Genomic DNA, 25041 nt, shown 5'->3' on the forward strand with positions numbered 1-25041 from the left:
TAGCAATGTCAGTCTCTACATATAAGTTAGAGATAATGATTGTACCTATTTTATAGAGCTGCTGTAAGGATTGAATGATCTATATAGAGAGCCAGAGTGCCATATGTAAGGTATTCAAGAAGTGGTAGCTATTGGATTACTCTTCTCCCTTTCCACCTATCTAGAGATTTTAGGTTGGTCCTCCTTTGCCATTTCCCTGAGATAGATAATTCATTTCATGTGGCGTATTTATTTAGACTGCATCACATTACACTCTCGCAGTTCACAGACATTTCCAGGAGGTTGTTGCTCCACCTCTTCATTCAAAACTAGGTTCACGGTTTTCATGTTTTCCTCTCTACGTCTCTCCTACTAATTTCCCTTTTAATGTTCGAACATGATTCTGATGAAGTCTTTCAGTTAAAAATTGTGAGATTAAACTTGTACTCTCTAACTCCGAAGTGAAAGAGATTTTAGGTTCAATATTAGGAATAAAATTCTACAATCAGGACTGTTGTTTTTGTTTTTCATCAGTAGAATGGGCTGCCTTGGAAGTTATGAAGTTACCCATGGCTACCGCTATACAAAAGTGGCTTTTGACTAGCAGCTTTGCCTCGCCACTGCTTCCTTTCTCCCATCCAGTCCTTGAGGTGTGCAAGCTGTTTCAGTATACATCGCAGTGAAGAGTGTAACAAACAGATTAGCTACCTGACTTGCAATTTTTTGGCTTTGGAATTTTTGGTTCAGGATTTTATACTGTCCTAGCTAAATGAATTGACAAAACAGCAAGGTATAACTTACAATGAAGAAGTTTATCAACCTTCCCCCGCAGGATTACCAAATACAGAGGTGCAGGGTTTAATATTAGACTAAAGTTGAAGATGTGGCCCTCAATTCTCCTGCAAAGGAGCTCTGCAGTGAAGTCACAATAGCCATGAGCCTCTCAGTGTAACTAGGGTCATCCATACTATTCCATATGTTAAAGTAGAAGAAAATAGTGAAGTCTTGTCATTTGCAAGACTTTTATGCAAAGTTTGACAGATGTTGCATGCTGCTTTCAGGATTAAGAAAATTACATGGGCACTGCTGTGCCTTCTGTGAGATGTTTTATTCTCAGCTGTCACCCTCGTCCCTTGCCCATAACCATTATAGTGGCCAGAAAGTCTGCTTGCTCTACAGTGATGTGTTTTGAATAGTGCCCATTAGTTTTCAGTAGTTACCCTGGCCTGCATGTTAGCCTTCAGTTTAATGGCCTTTTTTATGTTCATTCATTTTATTTTATTTCCCATCGTGGTTTTGTTTATTTCTTTTTTGTTTTTTGTTTTTTCTGTTCTCTTTTTTAAAACCGTCGTGGTTTGCCCTTCATATTCCCCAATGTTTGCACATGACAAGATGTTGCCATCCCAACATTACCTCCCACTTCACTGACCAGTGCCACTACTGACCATCTAGCACCAGCCACAACGGGACCACTGCCTTCAGCTCCTCGGGATGTCGTGGCCTCCCTGGTCTCTACCCGCTTCATCAAATTGACGTGGCGGACACCTGCATCAGATCCTCACGGAGACAACCTTACCTACTCTGTGTTCTACACCAAGGAAGGGATTGCTAGGTAAGTGCCTGTGTGTCTGCAGCCAGTTGGCTGCCTCTTGGTCACGGCAGCCTTGTCATGCTCACCCTGGCTCTTGGTATCTGTACCAATTTTTAGTCCAGAAAATAAGATCACTGAGATGCACCTTCCCTAATTTTAGGTCATTAAATAAACTCCCAAACAGACTAAAGTCCTGGTAGTCTCTCCTTTTCTGGGATGACTTAGGGAGAGGGTAGATACAGCTATTGAGGTGGACGTATTTAAATGTAAGAAGGAGTGCCCTTTTTTCATAAGATTCAGTCAGTATAAATTCTAGAGATTAAGGTAGACAGTTTTTTAAAGTAAACTTAAATGAATATTTGCCACACCCTTATGTGGTGTGGGCTGCGGAGCTCCAGGGGTTCTCCTTGATGGAACAAGAGTAGTTAGTGATGACTTTTCCTAAAATAGCATTTTCATTACATTCCTCTTCATTTCCACCCCCTCAGGAGCTCACATTGCTCATAGGGGAAGATCTATAATGTCCAGGCTGCTTTGTGCCACAGGCTGGCTTCACTTTATCTGTCCAACGTGCTTTTCCTTTTTCCCCAATGTAACTGACTTTCTAGTGAAACCAGTCTAATCACTATAGCCTTTTTTTCCAGCGTGTCCTCTTCAGTCACTTCTCCTTGCCCAACTCTCTCAGCTGAAGGTAAATTCAGTTAATCCTTCTTGGCCCAGGTTAAGCCCCATGAAGCTCTCAAAGATCTTTACCCACCTTTTCAGCACATAGAGCATTTCCCTTGTACGTGTATTTGTATCCCTAATATTGGCACTTGATTATGGTAATATGTGATCTTTTACTACCTTAAGCTGTTATTCTTCAATTATGTTCTATGTATTTGTGCTGTTTTCCCAACCAGATTATAAACTCTTTGGAAGGAACCATGCCACGTGCTGACTGTTCACACATTGCCGAGTAGTAAATTCCTTCACTGTGCTCTTCCAACCAGAATAAGAAAGCTAAGATACGTGTTTTAGTAGGAGCCCTAACACATCAGCTAAAGCTTGTATTTCCATTAGCGTGCTTATAGTTGATGTATATTGTAGTTAATACCAGACTGGCAAGTTTAGCAAGTGCAGGACCCTTTCTTTAATACTCTCAAGAAGTCTAAGTGGCATAATTTAACACCAACAGATGGGAGTTACCTGAATGCTATGCTGTATGTTTTGAGTTTTACAAGGGTAGAGAAACATAGTTCTTTACATAAAAAAAGGTAAGACATTCCTGCCAAACAGCAAGTTTCAATATCACCATTAAAATATCTTCAATAGACTTTGAAATCTCATTGAAAATCTCATAAGCTTTCACAGAAGGAAGAAACCATTTAGTAATTCTGCGTAATAAGCTTTATTTCTGCAATAGGTTTTTTGCTCTTATTGTACGTTCTACCAGAAATGCATTTTCCTCACATGAGTTACATCTGGCTTCTTATCTATCATCTTTAGATGACATCTCCTCAGGCTTTCCCTGAATACCAACCCAAACTTAGCCCCTCGGTGACTGTCACACAGTGGGGTATCAGAGCCAGCTTGTTCCCAAGCTAATTGTTAAATGCTCGGGAAATTTTGCAAACCTAATGACATGACTTGGCAGCTTGAAATTGGGCATGGTGGGAGTGTTTACAGTGACAAATGCTGCAAACCAGAGCCAATTGTTAAACATTCACCAGAACACCACTGCTGTCACATCACCCTATTTTTTGGTATGTGTGTGGTATTTTTTTGTTTGTTTCGCTTTTAGTTTGGGTTTTTTTTTTTTTTTTTGAGAGCACTTACTACTCTCTGAAATTTTCTCTTTTATTAGCTTATTTATTCTGTCTGTCTTGTTCAATAGAGTTCTCCAGCACCTGGAACAGAGCCTGGCATTTAGTAACACTCAGTAAATATTTATTAAGTGAATACATTAATTTCAATCCGTGGAGAAATAATAGATAATTCAAGTAATCATGTTGAGATTGATTATCCATTTGGTGGGAAAAATAAAAGTTATGTCTCTATCTTAAATTATAGATGGATTAAGAGATAAATATTTTTAAAATCTATAAATATATTAGAAGAAAATATAGAAATGATTTTTATCATTTGGAGAACAGGAAAGGGCTTTTAAAGGGAGATAGCAAATCCAGAAGCCATAACAGGAAAGAGTAACAAAGTTACAAATTATAAATAAAAGATATCCCAAGAGACAAATAATACAAGCAGATGATTTATAGTACTGGAAAGCCCATTAGAGTTAAAAAAAGGTTTTCACCATCTCAGGCAATCTTGGAAGCAAAATGATGGGGTTTTTTTTGTTTGTTTTTGTTTTGTTTTGTTTTGTTTTGTTTTGAAGACAAAGGTCTCGCTGGGTCACCCAGGCTGGAGTGCAGTGGCACTATCTTGGCTCACTGCAGCCTCCGCTTCCCAGGTTCCAGCGATTCTCCTGCCTCAGCCTCCCAAGTAGCTGGAATTACAGGTGCCTGCCACCATGCCCGGGTAATTTTTGTATTTTTAGTAGAGATGGGGTTTCACTGTGTTAGCCAGGCTGGTATCGGACTCCTGACCTCAGGTGATACACTTCGGCCTCCCAAAGTGCTGGAATTACAGGCATGAGCCACCGTGCCTGGCCAAGTTATCATTTTTCATCTATAAAGCTGGCAAGAATTTTAAGTTGATAATATCCAGTGTTCAATGAGTTGACAGCTAGGAGGAAAACCACTCTAGGTTATTGGTGGCAGTATAAATTAGAATAGTCTAGGGAAGGTGATTTGGCAGAATTTTTAAATATTTTAAATATACGTAGCCTTCCATCACACTTCTAGGTAACTGTCCTATAGACATACAGATATATGTATGCATTGGGCCCTCATACAAACACGTTTATTTATAGCATTGTTTGCAAGATTATAAAAGGAGACTATGTAAATATCCACTGATAGAAGAATGGGCACCTAATATACAATCGTGCATCACATAACAACGCTTCAGTCAGACAGACTGCGTATACAATGGTGATCCCGTAAGATTATACCACTGTCTTTTTACTGTACCTTTTCTGTGTTTAGACACATAGACACTTGCCATTGTGTTCCCATTGCCTACAGCGTTCAGTACAGTAACATGCTGTGCAGGTTCGTAGCCTAGAAGCAATAGGCTATCCCATACAGCCTAGGTGTGTGGGATATACACCTAGCTATACCATCGAGGTTTGCATAAGTGCATTCTGTGATGTTCACACGATGAAATCACGTGATGCATTTGTCAGAACATATCCCTGTTGTTAAGTGGTGCATGACTGTATGTATACCCGTAAGTATGGTGGCAGCAGTTTTTTTTAAATGACCTGTCTGTATATTTTGATGTGTATGTAAATGCCTAAAGCAGTGATCCTCAACCAGGGACAGTTTTGCCCCCTCATCCCTCGGGATATTTGGCAATGCCTGGTACAACGTCAGTAAGTACCAGTAGAGGTACTTACTGACATCTAGTGGATAGAGGCCAGGGATGCTGATGAACATCCTGCCATGCACAGGACAGTCCCGCAACAAAGAATTATCCTGCCCAATGTCTCAGTAGTGCCAAGGTTGAGAAACCCTGGCATGGAGACTGTCTGGTGAGATATGCGTCAATATGTGCCACAGTCAGCTCTCAGGGCAGGACAGGTTTTGACAAAAGAGAATTGAGACTTATTTTTTTTTAACTATGTGTACTTTTATATTTAAATGTTTTCAGTGAGACACACTTATTTAAATTTTATGATAGATTGTGGGTTGGAGTAAGCAGGAATGATTAGTAAATTAATTTGTAGTTGGAAGAGATACAGAAGTTGAGTTGGCAGGGGCAGGTGGGCATGACTAGTGTATGTAAAGGAAGAGGAAGTGCAAGGTAAGGCCATCTGTGTGTATGCTGTGAGAAGGATGCAAAGGCAAGAAAGCTGGCCAAACTGGCCCAGAGCTTTTGGCAGAAATTAGTAAGAGATTAGAATAAAGTGGACGTTTGGAGCCAGATGCTGGAATGCCAGTGAGAATTTGGACATAATCAGATAAGAAGGGACCATTTTCGACTGTTAAGAAAGTTGTACACTGTGATTTTATTAAACAGTACTTTGGGAACACTACCCAAGATTAAAGGAGAGAAAAAATAGAGTCAGGGAGACAAAATTGGGTAGTAATTATGTTAGCCTAGATACGTGCTAGTCGTCGGCTTGGATGAAGATGAAAGCAGCGACTTGAAGTGGATAGGACAAATTTGGGAAATATTTAAAAGGAAGATTTTGGGAGACCATAATAGTTTTTTGTTGCTTCATTACTTTATGATTTCTGAATAGAGGCAATGGGAGAAGTTAATTTTTTTAAGTCGTAAGACTATATCCTGGCTAATTGTTACATAAACAAAACTTTCTTATTAATCTTATCGGCTTAAATTTTCTCATCTAAAAAACAAAAGTAATATATTTACTTCACAGATGTGTGGTAAGAATTCAATGTGAGAATGTATGCCACTACCTGCATTTACAAATTCACCCACTTCCTGCATTTGAAAATTCAGCCACCAGGTGGCACCATATGCCTTGGTCATGAGCTGTAATTCTTTTGGGTACCTGAGTTGCCAGAGATTTCAGAGGGTCCTTCCTCTCTGCCTTTTCAGCTATGAAAATTTCATCTTTCTTAAAAAAGCAGTACTTTTCTATATTAACCATTAAGTGGAATGTGGAAAGTAAGGTATTTCTGCTATTCATAGCACTTTAAAGTTGGATTGAAGCCTTAGAGATCTGTTAGTCTAGTCAAGGGGTTAGCAAACCATGGACCCTGTGCCAAATTGGAGCAATTATTTATTTTTATGGCCCCGGAGCTAAGAATAGTTTTTACATTTTTAAATAGTTACATTTGAAATGTTACATAGGTAACTATATAATATCCTCCATTTTGCCTCTTGGCCTATAAATATTTACTACCAGGCCCTTTAAGAAAAAGTTTGCCCACCCTGTCTCATTTTTTCGTTTAATACATAAAGAGAGGCCCAGAAAGCATTAGTGACTTTTCCTCACAAGCTAGTAGCATTGCCAGAACTAGAATTGCATCTCCTAACTTCCAGCCCAGTGCTTTCTTTCTATAAAGTGTGCCCTTTTCTTTCCCTTTTGACTCTTAGCTTTCACATTCTAACCTGAGTCCCACTGTAACCCCACACACTTAAGAGAATTGTTGTTTCAAATGCTCCTTGAATCTTATCCCAAAACCAAGGGTTGTTTTTCTGCATAGTAACTTGTTTCTGGGACCTCAGACCAATAGTGTCAGATCACCTATGACTGATTTTTTTTAATGGTAATGCTTCTATAGAAATTTGATGTAGGTATTAGTAACCTTCACTTATTTCTCCCATTTTTTCCCTTTCACATAGAAGCAAACAAAATATATATATATGATATTAGTATACAAGATTTACATATCAGAAGGCAGATTTTCGTTTATTCATTCAATGTATGTTTGGGATGCAGCTTCCCTGTATGAGCATTCTGCTACGTGCTTCTGTGGTACACGAACATGAATGAGACAGTCTTTTACTTCAGTTTGAAGTAAAATAGTCCCCCTCCTGTGTCTTTCTAGAAGAAAACTTGTTTCAACTTTCCTGTGTGGGGTGAACAAAAGAGACCTGATCTGTACTCTCTCAGAGAGCCTTTAGTTTAGTGTAAAATACAATACAGTTGACTCCCCAGAACTTAACTACTAGTAGCCTACTGTTGACTGGAAGCCTTGCCAATAACATCAACAGTCTGTTAGTACATATTTTTATGTTATATGTATTATATACGGTATTCTTGCAGTAAAGTAAGCTAGAGAAAAAATGTTATTAAAAAAATCATAAGGGACCAGGTGTGGTGGTTCACGCCTATAGTCTCAGCACTTTGGGAGGCTGAGGCGGGTGGATCGCCTGAGGCCAGGAGTTTGAGACCAGCCTGGCCAACATGGCAAAACTTTGTCTCTACTAAAAATACAAAAATTAGCCGGGCGTGGTGGTGTGCACCTGTAGTCCCAGCTACGTACTGGAGGCCAGGGCACGAGAATCCCTTGGACCCAGGAGGTGGAGGCTGCAGTGAGCCAAGATCACACCAGAGCACTCCAGCCTGGGTGACAGAGTGAGACCCTGTCTCAAAACAAACAAACAAAAAAATCTTAAGAGAAACTACTTATTGTACATTAAGTGAAAGTAGATCATCCTAAAGGTCTTCACCTTCAGGTTGAGTAGGCTGAAAAGGAGGAAGAAGAAGAAAAGGGGTTGGTCTTATTGTCTCAGGAGTAGCAGAGGCAGAAGAGGTGGAGGAAATGGAAGCAGGGCAGGAAAGGCAGGCGCACTCGGTGTAACTTCTGTTGAAAAATATCCGCTTATACGTGGACCTACACAGTTCAAACCTGTCTTGTTCAGGCATCAGCTGTACTTCCCTTTAAGACAGGGATCATCCATGATCAGACCAAGTGTCAGAAACCTTAAATTGTAAGAAATCAGTTGATCCTTCCTTATAAATCCTGTGATTGAGAGATTTAGCCGAAGAGAAAATAGTATTAGGTATCTCAGGTATCTCTGAAAAATAATTTTTGTTACCACAGTATTCTTTTCCAGGGGACCTAGCTGATTATAGAGAAAAAATCCTCTGTAAATATTATGTGGGTACTATTGTTGGATTTTTTAATTAAAATAAAGTAACTTAAAGAACTATAGAAAATTACCGAAAAGCACTTCTCTGCAGTGCAAATGCTCACAATCAGACAAATTGGCATATGGTCATGTAGACCTACACAAATTTTAATCTGCAATTTGAAGGCAAATTATCAGTATTTTAAAGTAAGAATTTTAATTCAATAAATTAGAATAATTTCTTCAATGGAGTAGTTTGAGGCTCTGTAATTACTTTCTCAAGACAGGTATAGCTGTTTCCTCACATGAATGACAGTTCCTAAAAGCCAACTGTTTGTCTAAAACAAATTCCTTCACAATATTTGTTTAAAACTCTTGATTATGCAGTCTGATTTTCATTCTAGTGAGTACAGTAGACTGAGCATGTTTGTGGACCTGTGTTGGTCACACAGACCCCAAGACAGAACCTGGAAGCCACCTTTAGTAAAGAACCTAGATAACTGGTTTTAAGCTTTCATCTCATGATATTAAATACTAGACCGCTGGATTTGAGTTGTTTGTGATAAAGTTTGTCAAACATTTCATATTTCATATCAGCTTCAAAATCAATGAAGTGTTAATTTTAAGAAATTATAAAAATCAGTATTGTAATCAGTTTATTTTATAGACTGGGTTACACTTAGGATTTATTTAAATGTTTAATGTTTTTATTTCCAATTTTAAAAGATGATAACCTCTAGCATTCTTTTTATTGAGAGTCTCTTAGCCAAAATATACACAGCATTCTTTGATATTTTCTGTGAAATATCATTAGGTCATACCAATATCCACCTTCCATCAATTTCCCTAAAACTCAGTGATTTCTAAAGCCTAGAAAGTTGATGACTAGCTGCCCCATTTGAAATGGCATTGAGAAGAGCCCTGTGTCTTCTCTGAAAGGAAGTTGTGATTATGGTCAACGATATCAGTAACATTTCAGCAAAAACATCACTGACTTGTCAGATACGTATGCCCTTGCTCTTTTGCCAGTCCCCATCTTCTTTGCACTGTCCTACCCCCAAAAGCTTCATTGTTTGAGAGCTAATTTGACTTACACTGATAGATTTTTATGTGGAGTGGAAAATGAAACTGTACATTCTGGAAGTATTCCTAATTGATGCTATCTCTCTCCAAATCCTTTGTCTAAAGGGAACGTGTTGAGAATACCAGTCACCCAGGAGAGATGCAAGTAACCATTCAAAACCTAATGCCAGCGACCGTGTACATCTTTAGAGTTATGGCTCAAAATAAGCATGGCTCAGGAGAGAGTTCAGCTCCACTGCGAGTAGAAACACAACCTGAGGGTAAGTCTTCCACCTGTCTGTCAGCACCCCCTAGAGGTAGACCTCTCTGAAGTTCTACCTTTGTTTAGCCTTGCACACCATAGGGGAGCAGAAGATAACAGTTCCTTACTTTCGGGGTCCTTATCAATTAGGGGAGGCAAAATTAATTTACATCAAAAAACAGCAAGTAGGGCTGGGCGTAGTGGCTCATGCCTGTAATCCAAGCACTTTGGGAGGCCGAGGCAAGCAGATCACCTGAGGTCAGGTTTTTTAGACCAGCCTGGCCAACATGGTGAAACCCCATCTCTACTAAAAATACAAAAATTAGCCGGGTATGGTAGTGGGTGCCTGTAATCCCAGCTACTCGGGAGAATAGCTGAGGCAGGAGAATCACCTGAACCCAAGAGGCGGAGGTTGCAGTGAGCTGAGATTGCACCACTGCACTCCAGTCTGGGTGACAGAGTGAGACTCTGTCTCAAAAAACAAAAACAAACAAAAAAAAAACCAGCAAATAGTATAAGACAATATACTTCTGTTGGTGCTTTTCTACGTGTTCATATTTTACTGACCCTTTAAGACTTAGCTCAGATGCCTTCTAGAATCTTTCCTCTGATTCTAATATTGTTATCTCCACAGTCTAAGATATTTATCATGTTTTTCCTTCAGTTATGATTATGAACTTACCTTGCTGATTTTGTAGCAAAGACGGAGCCTTTGTCATCCTTACATTTCCCACACTGTCTAATGTAATGCCTTGCACATGAAGAAGGTATTTAATAATTGTTCTTAACTGGATTGTCTGTCTTTAGGCATACCATGCTCTTTAGAATCTCCTTGAGGCTTTATTTTGGACCTGTGGTCTTTCGTGCTAAATAGGGTTACTTCTAATTACATTTCTAAGATTTTCTGTGACGTCAGTGTCAATCGGGTTTATTTATATTATAAATGTGTTGTATATCTTAAGTTTGGATTGTAAACTAACTATAGGCCCGAAATTACAAGCAGCCAGATCTTAATAAATGCTTTTCCTACTTGAGGCTTTTGTCTAGACTTTTGCCTTCTTTTAACACAAATTACTGTTTTTCCTCAGTGTATTCTTTTTTTTTTTTTTTTTTTTGAGGCAGAGTCTCGCTCTGTCGCCCAGGCTGGAGTGCAGTGGCGCAGTCTCTGCTCACTGCAAGCTCTGCCTCCTGGGTTCACGCCATTCTCCTGTCTCAGCCTCCCGAGTAGCTGGGACTACAGGTGCCTGCCACCATGCCTGGCTAATTTTTTTTTTTTTTTTGTATTTTTAGTAGAGATGGGGTTTCACTGTGTTAGCCAGGATGGTCTCGATCTCCTGACCTCGTGATCCGCCCGCCTCGGCCACGCAAAGTGCTGGGATTACAAGTGTGAGCCATCGCACCCGGCCACCTCAGTGTATTCTTCAGTCTGCTTTTATTATTAACAGCATTAGTTTTTCTGTATTAAAAACCTCCAGTAATAATAAAATATTTTACTTTGAGTAGAGAGTATTTTAGATATATTTGTAGAGGCTACTGACCAGGCAGCTGAACAGAATAAATGACTTTACCAGTGGAACTATAGAAATAATTTAAGAACTTTACCTGATGGGTAGAATAAGTGAAGAAGCTGTAGAACTTCACTTTCTAATGCTATGGCATATCATTCACCTGTCAAATATTTATTGAGTATCCCCTATACTGGGTAATGTGCAAGATACTGGAGATGCAAGGATGAACAAGCTTGGTCTTCTTCCCTTAAAGAAGGAGCAGGCAAGGTAGGAGACCTTTCATCATTTCAGTGACAGAGATTGAAGATAAGAATCAAACCCAGGCAAGAACAAGAGGGCCATCACAGAGTCAGGGGGTTGATTTAAGGGAAGAGTGTGTTCTCATTACAGGCACAATGTTGAATTTTACAGTTACCTATGTTCAGACAAGAGCAGGAATACTCTATTAGGTTTCAAGCTCAGTTACCCTTCATCAGCTTTCATATAGAGGCATTATTCACGAGAGATACTAGGATACAGAATAGAGAAAACTTACTGTAAAAGAGAAAAGTCAAGGCAGGATCCTAGGGAAAGATGAGACCTGAGGCTGGCCTTGAGGCATTTGACTTAGAGCAAGCATTTTGTGGGAAGGAATTTGCATGACCCAAATCCCAGAAATAGAATCTAACAGTGCACATGCAAGGTAAGTCATGACAAAAATGAAGGAAATGCAAGGGTCCTATCCTGAGGCTGTGAACCTTCTGAGACTACATGAAAATAAATATTTGTGTCTGTACATATTCACATTTCCCTTGGAAAGAATCTGTAGTTTTCATTATCATTTCAGAGCTCATACATCAGATTGTTGAGAACCACTGCGAGGGTCATTGTCAAATTTAGAGATGAAAGAAAAGGGGTGAAGAAGAGTGGATTTACTGAGTGCCCGCCATGTGTCAGCCACTGTGTTAGGATGTAAAGATGAGTAAGACTTGACTTCTGTCCACAAGGAGCTTACGGTCTGGTACCATAGACAACAGTGTGATGTGTTATCACCTTAAGGAAAATAGGCAGCATAACCATTTATTCAAGGAGTTTGGCTAAAAGAAAATAGTTGTAAGAATATAGGTAGAAGAGGCAACAGGTTCTGGTGAGGGTATTTTAGGGATGGAGAAGAGACTATAACATGTTTTGGCAAAAGAGAAGCAGTTTCTGAAGAGAGATTTGGATTTCATCTGGAGGTGTTCAGCTTGTGTGGGGGAGGCATAAATGTTGGAACCAGCCCTTGGAAAATATTTTACGTATTTAGTTTCACAAACCAACTTAACATTTTTTCCATTTATTATGCCACTGTACAGCTGAAATGAAAGAATTCATTAGCACCTTTTTTAGGATCATATTTGCCTACACTTGGCCAATGAATATATTGAAAATGATTTCAAGAGAATTTAGGGACTGTTTTGTTTTTCTTCTCCTTTAATAAGTTAGAGGAAAGTTTTCCATAGCAGCAGAAGTGTGACAAATCCCACCTGTCAGGCTGCACAAAATATGCCCTTAACTGAAGTGAATAACGTGATTCATAACTAAAGCAAACAACTGTTAGAGTAACCATATTCAGATTTCTCTACTTTGATAGCAAAATTAATCTTAAGCCGTGGTGCTGTTATTCAGGAAAGCCAGTGTGTTTTACATTTTGTTAGTTTTTTTTCCCTTCCCAGTTTTTAAATCTAATGAATGTCTATTACAGAAACACTAGTGCCAGAGAAATTGTTTTCAAATATAGAATGTCTACCAAAGTGTAGGCATAGACAGCCACATAGGATTTGTGTATAAATTGGAACTGGAACCTGTCAGTCAGACAAAAATAATATAGTAAAAGGGTAGGTGTGTGAGCCATTGTAGGAGATAGAGCCAGCTAGACACTTAAGCAGTCAGCCAGTGATCCAGTCTTCCAGTCACATATATCCTATCATGGGTATTGTAATAATCTCCTTACGGGTCTTCTTGAGCCCACGTTTTAGAATCAGCAAGTACTCGACTCCTGGGTCCACCGCTAGCTAACTTTCCCATCACTTGGGAAAGATTGTTAACTTCATAACCTCACCTGTAAATGAGGGTGATAATATTCATCTCACTTGGTTTAGTGCAAAGATTATATGAGAAAATACATGTCAAGTATTTAGTGCTTGACTGACTGTAACCATTCAATAAATGGTAGCTGTTTTACAATTATTATTCTTTTATCTAGTCTTGTTCTTTTACTGTTTTTCTTCCATGCATGTGTTCACATGTCCTTTCTAAACACAGATCTGATCATATCATGCTGCTGCTCATAATTTTTCAGTAGTCACCTAACACCTACTAGAGAAAATGTGAGCTTCAATAGCAGGACATTAGAGGGTTCTTCACTATCTGACTAGTCATTGTTTTCAACATTCTCTCTCCCATATCCACTCTGTTTCAACTAAGCTGAACCACTTAACACTGTCTTTTTGTATATTCTCCCTATTGACCCCATTGACTGGAATGATTTTCCCCTTGGTATCTGAGGAAAGTGTTCATTTTGCTTGACTCCAAGAATTCTTCATCAATCCTTTTCCCTCCCAAACCCCTCCCAAAGCAGAATTTTGTGCTCTCATCTTTCTGTTTTTGTTATAACCATTACCTAAATCTGTTAGCACTTATGACATTTTTTGTAACTGTTTATATGTCTGACTTTCCTGCTAGACTGGGAGTTCTTTGTGGGCAGGATTCTATTCATCACTGTATCCCTAGTGGCTACCACAATGCCCGGCAAAAGAAGGATCTCTTCCTGTGGTGGTTGCCTTTTATGTCTTGTGTAGGCCCACTGCAAAACTGGGATTTTATAAACCACAAGGAAAGTTTTTCAGTGTAATTTCTGGTTTTGATTTGAATCATAAAAAGGAAAATGTGTTTATATATTATTCTAAAACCACTTCAATCAAATCCATTGTTTTCTTAGCTTCTATTATTTTAAAAACGTGGCCAATATGACAGTATTGCCAAGAATGGTTATTGAGGAGTGTAGCGTTTCATTCATATCTTGCTTTCTCGAACTTTTCTTTCTAGTTCAGCTCCCTGGCCCAGCACCTAACCTTCGTGCATATGCAGCTTCGCCTACCTCCATCACTGTTACGTGGGAAACACCAGTGTCTGGCAATGGGGAAATTCAGAATTATAAATTGTACTACATGGAAAAGGGGACTGATAAAGAACAGGTATGAAGTGAAGCAACTTTTCAAACCATTGATTGGAATAGTAGAGATGAAATATATTTCCAAAACTCAGTAGTTGCTTGACTGGAAATGTGAGGGGGAAAAAGAAACATAGGAAATGAAAAGTTGACAGATTCTATTTCTTTGTACCAAGATTTATTGTGTAGTTTTTACCAGCAGTGGTCAGTGAACATCAAGCAGTATTTCTAAGTAAATTGTCAATTTATGATTAATCTGCTTTGACTATTAAAGAACCTTATGTAGAAGGGATAAAATCTGTTTCATGTAGAATATAGAATTTGTGTAGCTAATTCTTTAATTTTCAACTTTTCTTTTGGCTTGAGTGCATATGTATAAAGTGTTTTATTTTATTCAAGGATGTTGATGTTTCAAGTCACTCTTACACCATTAATGGGTTGAAAAAATATACAGAGTATAGTTTCCGAGTGGTGGCCTACAATAAACATGGTCCTGGAGTCTCCACACCAGATGTTGCTGTTCGAACATTGTCAGATGGTGAGTCTTTCTTCCTCTGGAACAATATACCACACTTGGTGCCCCTAGTGGTTTAGTTGTAAGATCATGAGCTTTGATGTCTAGAAGATTCAGTTCAAATCCCAATTTTACCTCTTTCTGGTAATATGACTTTAGTCAAGTCTGAACATCTTTCTTCACGTGTAAAATGTAGATAATACCAACTTCATTGAGTTGCTGTAAAGATTCAGTGAGAAAGCATAGAGCATAAAGTGCCGCTTACTGAATAGGCTCTCAGCGTTTGTGTCTTTAGCAGAATCTTTTGTGTAAGTAAATACTATTGCTTGTTCATAACACAGACCATTCCAGGGCTTTTGGAAGACTAGCCTTATTCTACTTAGCAATCATATTTGCATGCCAAATTAGTCTATCTAGTTCCTCCGTATTTGTGACTGTTTTATCTCTCACCTGTGACTGAATTTCTAAATTAAGTTATATATATATATATACACCCATATATATATATATATGTATATATATGTATATACACCCATGACCTAGAGCAGTGTTTTTCGAACTACAGCTTGCCAAAGAGATTAAGTAGGTCAAAACCAGCATTTAAAAAAAATATATTTTTAGAATAGAACAGAAAAGATTAGAGTTCATTGCACTTAGTAAGGGTATATGTTGTTTCATGAAACTCAGCTAAATCTTATGTTTTAGAAAAATGTCTTTTTAAAAAAATGTATTTATGTGTATACCGCTCTTACATAAATACACATGCTTTAGAAGGTAAAGTTTGACTCCCTTAAGAAAAGAGTCAAACTTAACATCACCAATAAAAGAACAGACTGACATCACGTGCCTCCTTATGTGATACATGGAGGAAGACACAATATTACTTCTGTTATATCAGTACCAAAAATATTTAACTTGAATCTGATCATGATGAAACAATCAGACAAATCCAAATTGAGGGAAGCTCTGCAAAAAAAATTTTTATTTTAACTGACTTGGATTCTTAAAATATATTAGTTTTGTGAAAGAAAAAAAGGTTGAGGAATCATTCTAGAATCTAGATTAAAGAAGAGTAAAGACACATGAAATAAAATATGTATGATCTTTGGATCCTGCATCTGGAGATAAAAAAACAGCCATAAAGGACACTATTGGTATAATTACTTAATATTAGATACATATGGTGTTAGGCAATAGTAAATATTAGATATGTTATTAGCTATATTAGATAATATTTTTGTGTTAAAATTTCTGAATGTGATTGTTGTATTGTGCACTTTGTTGGAGAACGTCCTTGTTCATAGGAGATACATGGCGATATACACTGAAGAATTTTGGAGTGAAGTATGATGACTGCAGTCATCTCTCAGATGATTCAGAAACAATATGTAGATAGATAAATCTGTATACATATACATAATAGTAAGATAAATAAAACAGTTGTTGCAGAATATTAGTAATTGTGAATCTGAAAAGAACAGCCATTCATTGTACTATTCTTGCCACTGTTTTCCATGGGCTTGACAGTTTTCAGGATTAAAAAGTTGGGAGGCTTGGTACAGTGGCTCATGCCTGTAATCCCAGCACTTTGGGAGGCCAAGTCGGGCAACTTACTTGAGCCCAAGAGTTCAAGACCAGCCTGGACAACATGACAAAACGCCATCTCTACTTAAAAAATAATAATAATAGCTGGGCATTAGTGGCACACACCTTTAATCCTAGTACTCAGGAGGCTGAGGTGGGAGGGTCACCTGAGCCCGGGGAGGTCAAGGCTTCAGTGAGCTGTGATTGCACCACTGCACTCCAGCCTGGATGACAGAGTGAGAAGCTGTCTCAAAAAAAAAAAAAGTTGGGAAAAAGAAACAAATAAATTACAGGCGGTTATACCTTAGCTAGTGAACTACATGAGCCAGTTAGTCAAGATATTGGGGAAAAGTTAAGGGAAAAAAATGTTTACTGTAGGCTGTTAAATCTACACACGAGCCAAATTTTAACTGCATTAAGTGTGTTGGCATGTTGACTACAGTACCTGTGGGAACTGAACACATCTCAGCATGGTGGCTAGGGGCAGCACTTTGGAATAACGCAAATCTTGGTTCCGATGCCAGGTGAAACAAATATCTTGGACAAGTTAACTTCCCTGAACCTCTTCTATAGTTTTCTGATCTACAAAATAGGAATGAGAATAGAAACTCCGTCCTGAGATGATTATAAGGAATAAGTGTCTGCCATGTAATGACCATGCAGCAAATCTTTGCTATGATGTTGATAATGAAGACAATGATGACAGATATGTTGGATACCTCTGCAACCTCAGTCACTTCTTAACATGGAGATGACTGGAATCATTAATGTAATTTTTTCAAAACACATGTGCCTGGGTCCTACTCCAGACTACCTGAATCTCTGAGTTTAGGCTTGAGGCACTTTGCTAGGCACAAGTTACAGAAATGAGCAAGACACATTCTCTTGTCTTCCAGAAGCTATAGCACAGTGGGCACTTAGTTGTATACCTGGTCACCAAATGTTAGAGACAGAAAAAGAGAAGTTTCCACGGGTGGATTAGGAGAGAAGGGCTAAAGTCAGCAATTTGTAAGTGCAGAGAAAACAAATCCGGTTTACTTTGCTTGCTCTCACCAATATGAAGGGAGATACTAGAGAATGTGTGAGCCACACACTGAGATAACTCTGGATTATGTTCTAAAGTGAGGACCTAAAGTTACGTGGCTGTTTAACCAACAGTCCCAAACTTCTCACATCTAAATGAGTATTTTCTGGTATCTGGTTGCCTCAGGAAACCAGATGGTTCACTTTACCAGTTGTCATTGCTTAAATATCTTTGCTGTACTTGGGAACTGCCTTCAAAACCAGCTTAGAAACTCCACAAGAAAGCCAGGCTTACTGATGTATGTACATCTCATTTTGATCCATCATGTCATTACCCAGTTCAATCATTGCCATATTCCTTAGACCTGGTTCCAGAAAAACCTATGGTTGTCTGCCAAGATAAAGATAGACCTGGGCCAGGCACGGTGGCTCACGCCTGTAATCCCAGCACTTTGAGAGGCCGAGGCAGATGGATCATCTGAGGTCAGGAGTTCAAGACCAGCCTGGCCAGCATGGTGAAACCCCATCTCTACTAAAAATACAAAAATTAGCCGGGCGTGGTAGCAGGCTTCTGTAATCCCGGCTGCTCAGGAGGCTGAGACAGGAGAATCGCTTGAACCCAGGAGGCAGAGGTTGCTGTGAGCCGACATTACGCCATTGTGCTCCAGCCTGGGCAACAAGGGTGAAACTTAGTCTCAAAAAAAAAAAAAGAAAAAAAAAAGATAAACCATCACCAATAATACTCAAAAGAATACATTTAAGGTTCTGAGTACATATGGGGTCTAGAAAAGTTGAGAGTCTTTAGAAGAGTTCAGAGCTACTGTACATCCTTGAAATAAATATCTGACTTCCCAAAGGTACAGCCTGGCTTGGGTGTAGGTGCTTTCCCATATGAAAGTGTGTTATGTTAAAAATTGAACCAGGCATGGCCATATGTCATCCACATAGTATTGTCAACATGAGGGCATTGGCAGCTAGTTTAGATCTGGTCACGTAATCAGTGTTTGAGATGTGCATTTGTTTAAAGTCCAGCCAAGATGATCACATGATGGGTGATGTATGGGTGATTAAAAAAAAAATTTTTTTTTTTTTTGCTTCTCTAGTTCCCAGTGCTGCTCCTCAGAATCTGTCCTTGGAAGTGAGAAATTCAAAGGTAAAACTGTATGATGCTGCTGTTCATTTTTACTGGTATACTGTTGCGCCTCGGAGGGGCTTATAGAAAGGGAGATTCTGTAGGAAAGCATCAAAATAAATGAATGGCGGTGTGGTAATAATCTGCATTTAAAAATACCAAACCTATAAATTAGAACGTAAGTGAAAAAATCACAAGCAAAGAAATAAAAAGACATAGATATTACACTTGCATTAAAGCTGGGCTTAAAAACCAACTCATTTATTCTCCTTAATTTTGCTTCCTTTCTCTGACACCAAAACTGCTTTAACGCTTCTGCAATTAAATTGCTCTTTTTCTGTAAAACATTACATTCTAGATGTTAATTGTTCAGAACCTTAGTGGTACGGCAGAAGGAAATAAGTTGTTTATAACATGGTTCCTTAGTGCTGTGAGATGAGCCATGTGAATCAAAGGCAGACCTCTGTCAGATTGGTTGTATCTCCTCAAACTGTCCTTGCTATAGCCAAGTTTGCTGTGTTCTTAGGGGCCATGTATGCCTCTCAGAGGCCCAGAGCCCTTCTGGACTACGCAGACAACTAAGATAATCAGTCCTTTCAGGAAGTACTGTAGAGAGCCAAATGCAGTGGCTCACGCCTGTAGTCCCAGCTGCTCGGAGGCTGAGGTGAGAGGATCACTTAAGCCTGGGAGTTGAAGGCTGCAGTGAGCCATGATTATGCTACTACACTATAGCCTGGGTGACAGAGTGAGACCCTGACTCTAAAAAAACAAGAAAGTACTATAGGGCTCCTTTTTTTTTTTTAAGAGGCAACCAGCTGTTAATTAATTGTCCCCTTTTTAAAGAGTTTTATATGGAAATTGTCTAATTTCAGCTCTTCTGCACTGGACACGGGAAAGAATCTTTATACCTAATAATAGTTAGTTCCCTAATCCATGTGCTTCTGGCCTTCTTATACTTTCCTTCTGAAAACTTTTCTGAGACTTTTATCCAACATCATCTTTCTGGCAAAACAACCAGGAGATCAGGGGTCCAGAGTGTACTACTCGAATGTATAATCTTCCCATTTGATCATTGAGGGTTTTAGAATTTAAAGGTATTTTTGAGTGATTATTAAATAACTTTGTAAAACTCTGAGTACCTTGCTGCCTCTATGTTTTTTCTCTTTAAACAGTAAAATCAGGATAAAAATATGTAAAACAGGACCAAGCTTTTGATATATTCAGCCTTTTTTCTATAATTCTGTCTTGTGCAGAGTATTATGATTCACTGGCAGCCACCTGCTCCAGCCACACAAAACGGGCAGATTACTGGCTACAAGATTCGCTACCGAAAGGCCTCCCGAAAGAGTGATGTCACTGAGACCTTGGTAAGCGGGACACAGCTGTCTCAGCTGATTGAAGGTAAGCTACCGTGCACAAAGGCAAAAGGTACACTGTGTCTTTCTCAGATATTGAATTATGCTAGTCTAATGACTGCTCTGAACTGTCGACTTATACAAACAAATTTAAAATGGTTCAGAAAATTTTTAATGGTTCAGTCCACTTCTGACTTGATAGAGATTAATGGAAAACACTCTTAAAGGTTCTGCTATTTCCGAGTGGTGAGATCGAGTTTGATTTTTCCTTTCTTGTGTTTTCTGCATTCTCCATGTTTTCATTTTTGAGTGTATTTATTGCTTTTTTGTAATCTTAAAAATGATTAAAGAAAGTTATATAAGCATAGAAATTACCCCACTCAGTATAGTTGGTAACTGAGGTCTACAAAGTGGTTTTCATAACACCGACCACCACTCGTGTGTACGTGGCCTGAAACAGTATTTGTGAATAGCTGCATCATTGCAATAATCATACATGCGACTATGGACACGATAAAGTTTTAGAAAATACTATCAGGCAAAGCTCCTTCTATATAGTTTTCCCTTCATATGCAACAGAATAAGTGGCATACCTGGTAAAAATGGATCCACATGTGTATCTAATATGGGTTCACCCTGGAGATCACAGAGAATCCTCCCGTCTTCCTCAAGTAGGGGAAGTAGAGTTGGCTAAGCAAGGGGAAGGTTCTTTTGCAGGAGAAACATGGGAGCCAGATTGAGTGCTTTCACCCTGTGAATGTTGAGATCATGCCTACGAAGAATTGAGACAGATGCCCCAAGCTGTCCTTGTTCCATTGGGTTTTCATAGATGCTTAATATGGCTGCAGAATCGACTGTAGTCTGAGCAGACCCCATCCTGCCGACTCCTTTATTAGTTTAGCAGTGCCAAGACTCTGTCCTGCTCAGTTATACATGCCTCAGCTTCAGCACCATCACCCTACCTCTGTCCTAGGAGTAAACTCACATGGGCTGGGCCTGTTGGAGTATTGTCTCAGCTGCATCGGCTTAGTTTTGCCACTCAGTAGAGCCCATCTGTTCTGCAAGCAAACAGATGAATTTGAGTCTAGTACATTTACAACCAAAAGGTGTGAGTTATCTGTAGCTGTAACAGTGTAGTCACAGGGCATGTTTAATCTCGGGACAAAAGCTCTGACTTGGGTAATTTTTTTGCTAGGAAACTCTAAAGCGTGTTGGTAGATAAGAACTATAAGAATGGGAGATATTGTCATTATTTTCTAAGCCCAAGAATTAATTTCATCACCCTTTGGAAACTTTAACTTTCTTTATATTTATCTCTCCTGGGTAGACATTGAAAGGATTACAGAAGCTTGGCATCACCCACTTTCCTGTGACCCCAGGGACAGGGTTCTTGAGAGAACCAAGATCTGGGGTCAAAAAGTGTCACGTTTTCCAGCCAGGTGCAGTGGCTGATGCCTATAATCCCAGCACTTTGGGAGGCAGGTGGATCACCTGAGGTCAGGAGTTCAAGACCAGCCTGGCCAACATGGTGAAACCCCGTCTCTACTAAAAATACAAAAATTAGCTGGGTGTGGTGGCACCCACCTATGATCCCAGCTACTTGAGAGGCTGTGGCATGAGAATCTCTTGAACCGGGGAGGCAGAGGCCGCAGTGAACTGAGATCACGCCACTGCACTCCAGCCTGGACAACAGAGTAAGACTCTGTCTCAAAAAAAGTATAATGTTTTTGCTTGTTTATGGGTATAAGTTTCTGAAAATTGAGAGAGCCATTGATAGTGAAAAACTGTGCTCTAGTAATCAGCAAGCTTCTCACTCCTCACCTCACAAACGGGATTGACTTCCTTCAGAATAGGAGAAGGTGAACGTTTGTCTCCAGGGGCATGTCTTTCAGTCTTCCAGCTTCTTCACAAGAACCCCACATCTCTTAGCTGCAGTCCATATCATGACTGCAGTAGATGGTGCTGAGAAATATCACTAAGGGAGCATTGGCCACAGATGTTCTCAAAGTCATTTTCAGCTGAGTGTGGTGGCTCACGCCTTTAATCCCAGCACTTTGAGAGGCTGAGACAGGCGGATTCCTTGAGCCCAAGAGTTTGAGACCAGCCTGAGCAACATGGTCAAACTGTGTCTCTACAAAAAATACAAAAACTTTAATGGATAAGCAGAGGCTGAAAAAAAAAAGTATAAAAATTAGCCAGGTGTGGTGGTGCTCACCTGTAGTCCCAGCTACTTGGGAGGCTGAGGTGGGAGGATCATTTGAACCCAGGAAGCGGAGGTTGAAGTGAGCCGTGATTGTGCCACTGCACTCTAGCCTGGGCAACAGAGTGAGACTCTGTCTCCAAAAAAAAAAAAAAAAAAAAAAAAAAGTTTCATATTTTACTCTACATTCAGATAAATAACATTTGCCATTTGTAAGGCTTTTCATTTTGAATATTTGGTTGTATTTATTATATACTAGGCATCATTCTTGTTGCTGTTAAAAAAAAAAAAAAGGAGTATAGTCCTTGCCCATGAGGAGATTATTCATTTTCTCAATGAAACATTTGATGTGTAAGCAAAATAGAATTTTTGTGGTAAAAATGGCTTTATATTAAGAAAATTCCTACATTTTAAAATCATATCTGGATTTATTCATTTAATAGATTTCATTGAACTTTTGTTGGCATGTTCTGGCACTGAGTATACAACGTTGAACAAAAATGGAGATGCTTGCACTCTTAAAGCATTAACTTGAAGCCTGATAAGTATTAGGGAGCAGTATGGATCACCAAGATCCTTTACCAACAACACATTATATGATTAAATTTGAAGCAGAAGTAATTATTGTTATAGCACTAAACAGATCTTGCCATATCTTTATGATATGTATTGTATACCTTATTTGTAGTCTATAAACTCTATAGGGTACTTAGAGGGAGAGGAACTCAGCCTCTTTGCATAGTACCTCATTTTTGCTTGCTCTCTCTTACATCCCAATTGTCCCCAAAGGACAGGGAATGATTGGTTGGATTCTTTCAAGATCTTCATTGAGTAGTGTTTGCTAGTAATCCAGATTATTATCTGTCAACAAACACTCTAGTACTTTCTGGTTCATTGTGTGGGGAGACAAGGAGATAAACTGACTTGGGCCCAGGCATTTTGCTCCTGCCTTTTGTCTTGCTCCTTGCTTTGTGGGGCACACAGATGTCAGGATGGGCCTACCAACTCTTCTCCCCTACCACAGGACAGGATTAGCTAACCAAACCAGGGCTTTTCTCATGTCCTGGCCAAGTTATGTTCTCAGTACTGTTGCCCTGGTTTGTAGAATAGACTTTTCTATGTGCATCTTTGTTGCGTTTGATACATTGGTAAGTCATGTACTTTATTAGCTGGTAGTAAATTAAAAGTTGCATAACAGAAAGGTTTGGGTCATTTCCCACTTTTACTTACTAATAATATATGAGCAATTGGTTGTTAAGGAATAGATTTTGAGACCGTATTTGGTGCTTAAAATTTTTCTGCCATGATTATGAGGTGGCTCAGAGAACAGAGGTAACTCAATAGGAGTTACATCTTTGCATTCTTTCCTAGGTTTTGGTGCCTTCTAAGACCAGATACCTTTGTTCCTTTTTTATAACTCTTTCATTGTCCTTGGCCTCTTTTGGCCTTAGCTTTCTTTGTAACACAATAAAGGGATTGCATTAAATGATCTCTGAGGTGCCTTCAAGCTCTTAAACAAAAGTCTGTAATCTCCTGGGAGCTTCAGTCATTTCTGTTTTCCTCTTAGATTGTGTGGGCTTCAGCCTTTGCTTTATTTGGAGATGGAAGCTACTCTGTGTTGTATTTGCATTTTGCCTACACTGTATTAACTTAAACTGAAACTTTGCCAAGCTATATACTGAGTTGGTGACTGAGATGTTTGTCTTAATGAGGGATTGTTAATCTTTTGTTTTTCCAAAGCTCTTGTTTCAGTTGTCTTCTTTGTCATTTGGTCTCAGGTCTTGATCGGGGGACTGAGTATAATTTCCGAGTGGCTGCTCTAACAATCAATGGTACAGGCCCGGCAACTGACTGGCTGTCTGCTGAAACTTTTGAAAGTGACCTAGATGGTAAGAATAACAATTGGCAAGACTGGCACACAATAGATACTAGCTGTAGTCAAATGAGTCAAACTGGAAAGCCACAGACTTGGGGTGGATATGGCTCAAGTCTGTGAACTTTAGTGCATCACGCTGCTGTTGTTCCTGTATTGCATCGAGGCTGCTGGAATGGATTTTTTGCAGTGCCTTGTAGAGAACTGTCCTTTCAAGCAGAACTAGAGCAAATAAAAATGTGTATGTGCTATAAGTTGGATTTTTTTTTTATCAAGGCCATTAAGTAGATGGATGATCTAAAATTTAAGGCTGAGCCACATAAATCATGCCTTTATTTCAACTGCAGTTTCCCTTTTCTTTTAGTCCTGGACACCTTGCCCTTTTTCTCACATGTTTATTCAGTGAGTACTCCCAAATGGGTGTGTATAGGTAGCACCTTTATCAGTGATAGGTGCTGGACTTGGGAGGCAAAAGACCTGAGTTCTTGTTCTGAGTCTCATTTTACTAATTTTTTTTTTTTTTTTTTTTTTTTTTCTGAAAAGGGATCTCACACTCTCACCCAGTCTGGAGTGCAGTCATGGTTCACTGCAGCCTCGACCTCCCATGCTTAAGCACGATCCTCCCACCTCAGCCTCCTGAGTAGCTGGGACCACAGGTGTGTGCCAACACACTTAGCTATTTTTTTTTAGAGACAGGGTCTCACTATGTTGCCCAAGCTGGTCTTGAACTCCTGGGCTCAGGTGATTCTTTCTCCTTGGCCTTGCAAAGTGCTGGGACAACAGACATGAGCCACCATACCTGGCCTCAGTTTACTAATTTTTAAATTAAGGTAGTAACTTATGCCCTGAAAGCAGTGTATGTGAAAGAGCATGTAAATTTCCTCCTTTGTAAGGCTCTTAGTCTCTCACCAATTGAATCAACTGTGGCTCCAAAATTTCATGTTTTCTGACTCACCATACTACTTAGGGGAGTAAATAATTGGTGCTATTGCTATAATGTGATGCTTAAACACCTGTTAACAACAGGCTTCCAACTACTCAGTTTATGCCTTTCTCATTCCACCTGGTAGAGTTTGGGAATGGATGTGGGACCAAGAGAGATGGTAACTATTGAAAG

At 39.3% G+C, this 25041-nt stretch overlaps 1 protein-coding gene across 20 annotated transcripts in view; it reads left to right on the forward strand.

Annotated features, from left to right (window-relative positions):
- The window catches only part of NEO1 (neogenin 1), a 252978-nt gene that overhangs the window by 182666 nt on the left and 45271 nt on the right, over positions 1-25041 (forward strand). For 13 of the 20 annotated variants that reach the window (XM_016927160.3, XM_063795256.1, XM_054667796.2 and 10 more), the window contains 7 exons: positions 1372-1591; positions 9410-9564; positions 14120-14268; positions 14643-14781; positions 18468-18517; positions 19750-19897; positions 23830-23940. In XM_016927160.3, coding sequence (XP_016782649.1) covers positions 1372-1591; positions 9410-9564; positions 14120-14268; positions 14643-14781; positions 18468-18517; positions 19750-19897; positions 23830-23940 — 972 coding nt within the window. The remainder of the gene's footprint in view (positions 1-1371; positions 1592-9409; positions 9565-14119; positions 14269-14642; positions 14782-18467; positions 18518-19749; positions 19898-23829; positions 23941-25041) is intronic. The other 7 variants (XM_063795258.1, XM_016927163.4, XM_016927166.4 and 4 more) reach the window with 1 other exon arrangement.

The sequence above is a fragment of the Pan troglodytes genome, chromosome 16 (assembly GCF_028858775.2).
Source record: "Pan troglodytes isolate AG18354 chromosome 16, NHGRI_mPanTro3-v2.0_pri, whole genome shotgun sequence".
In the NCBI taxonomy this organism is placed as follows: domain Eukaryota; kingdom Metazoa; phylum Chordata; class Mammalia; order Primates; family Hominidae; genus Pan; species Pan troglodytes.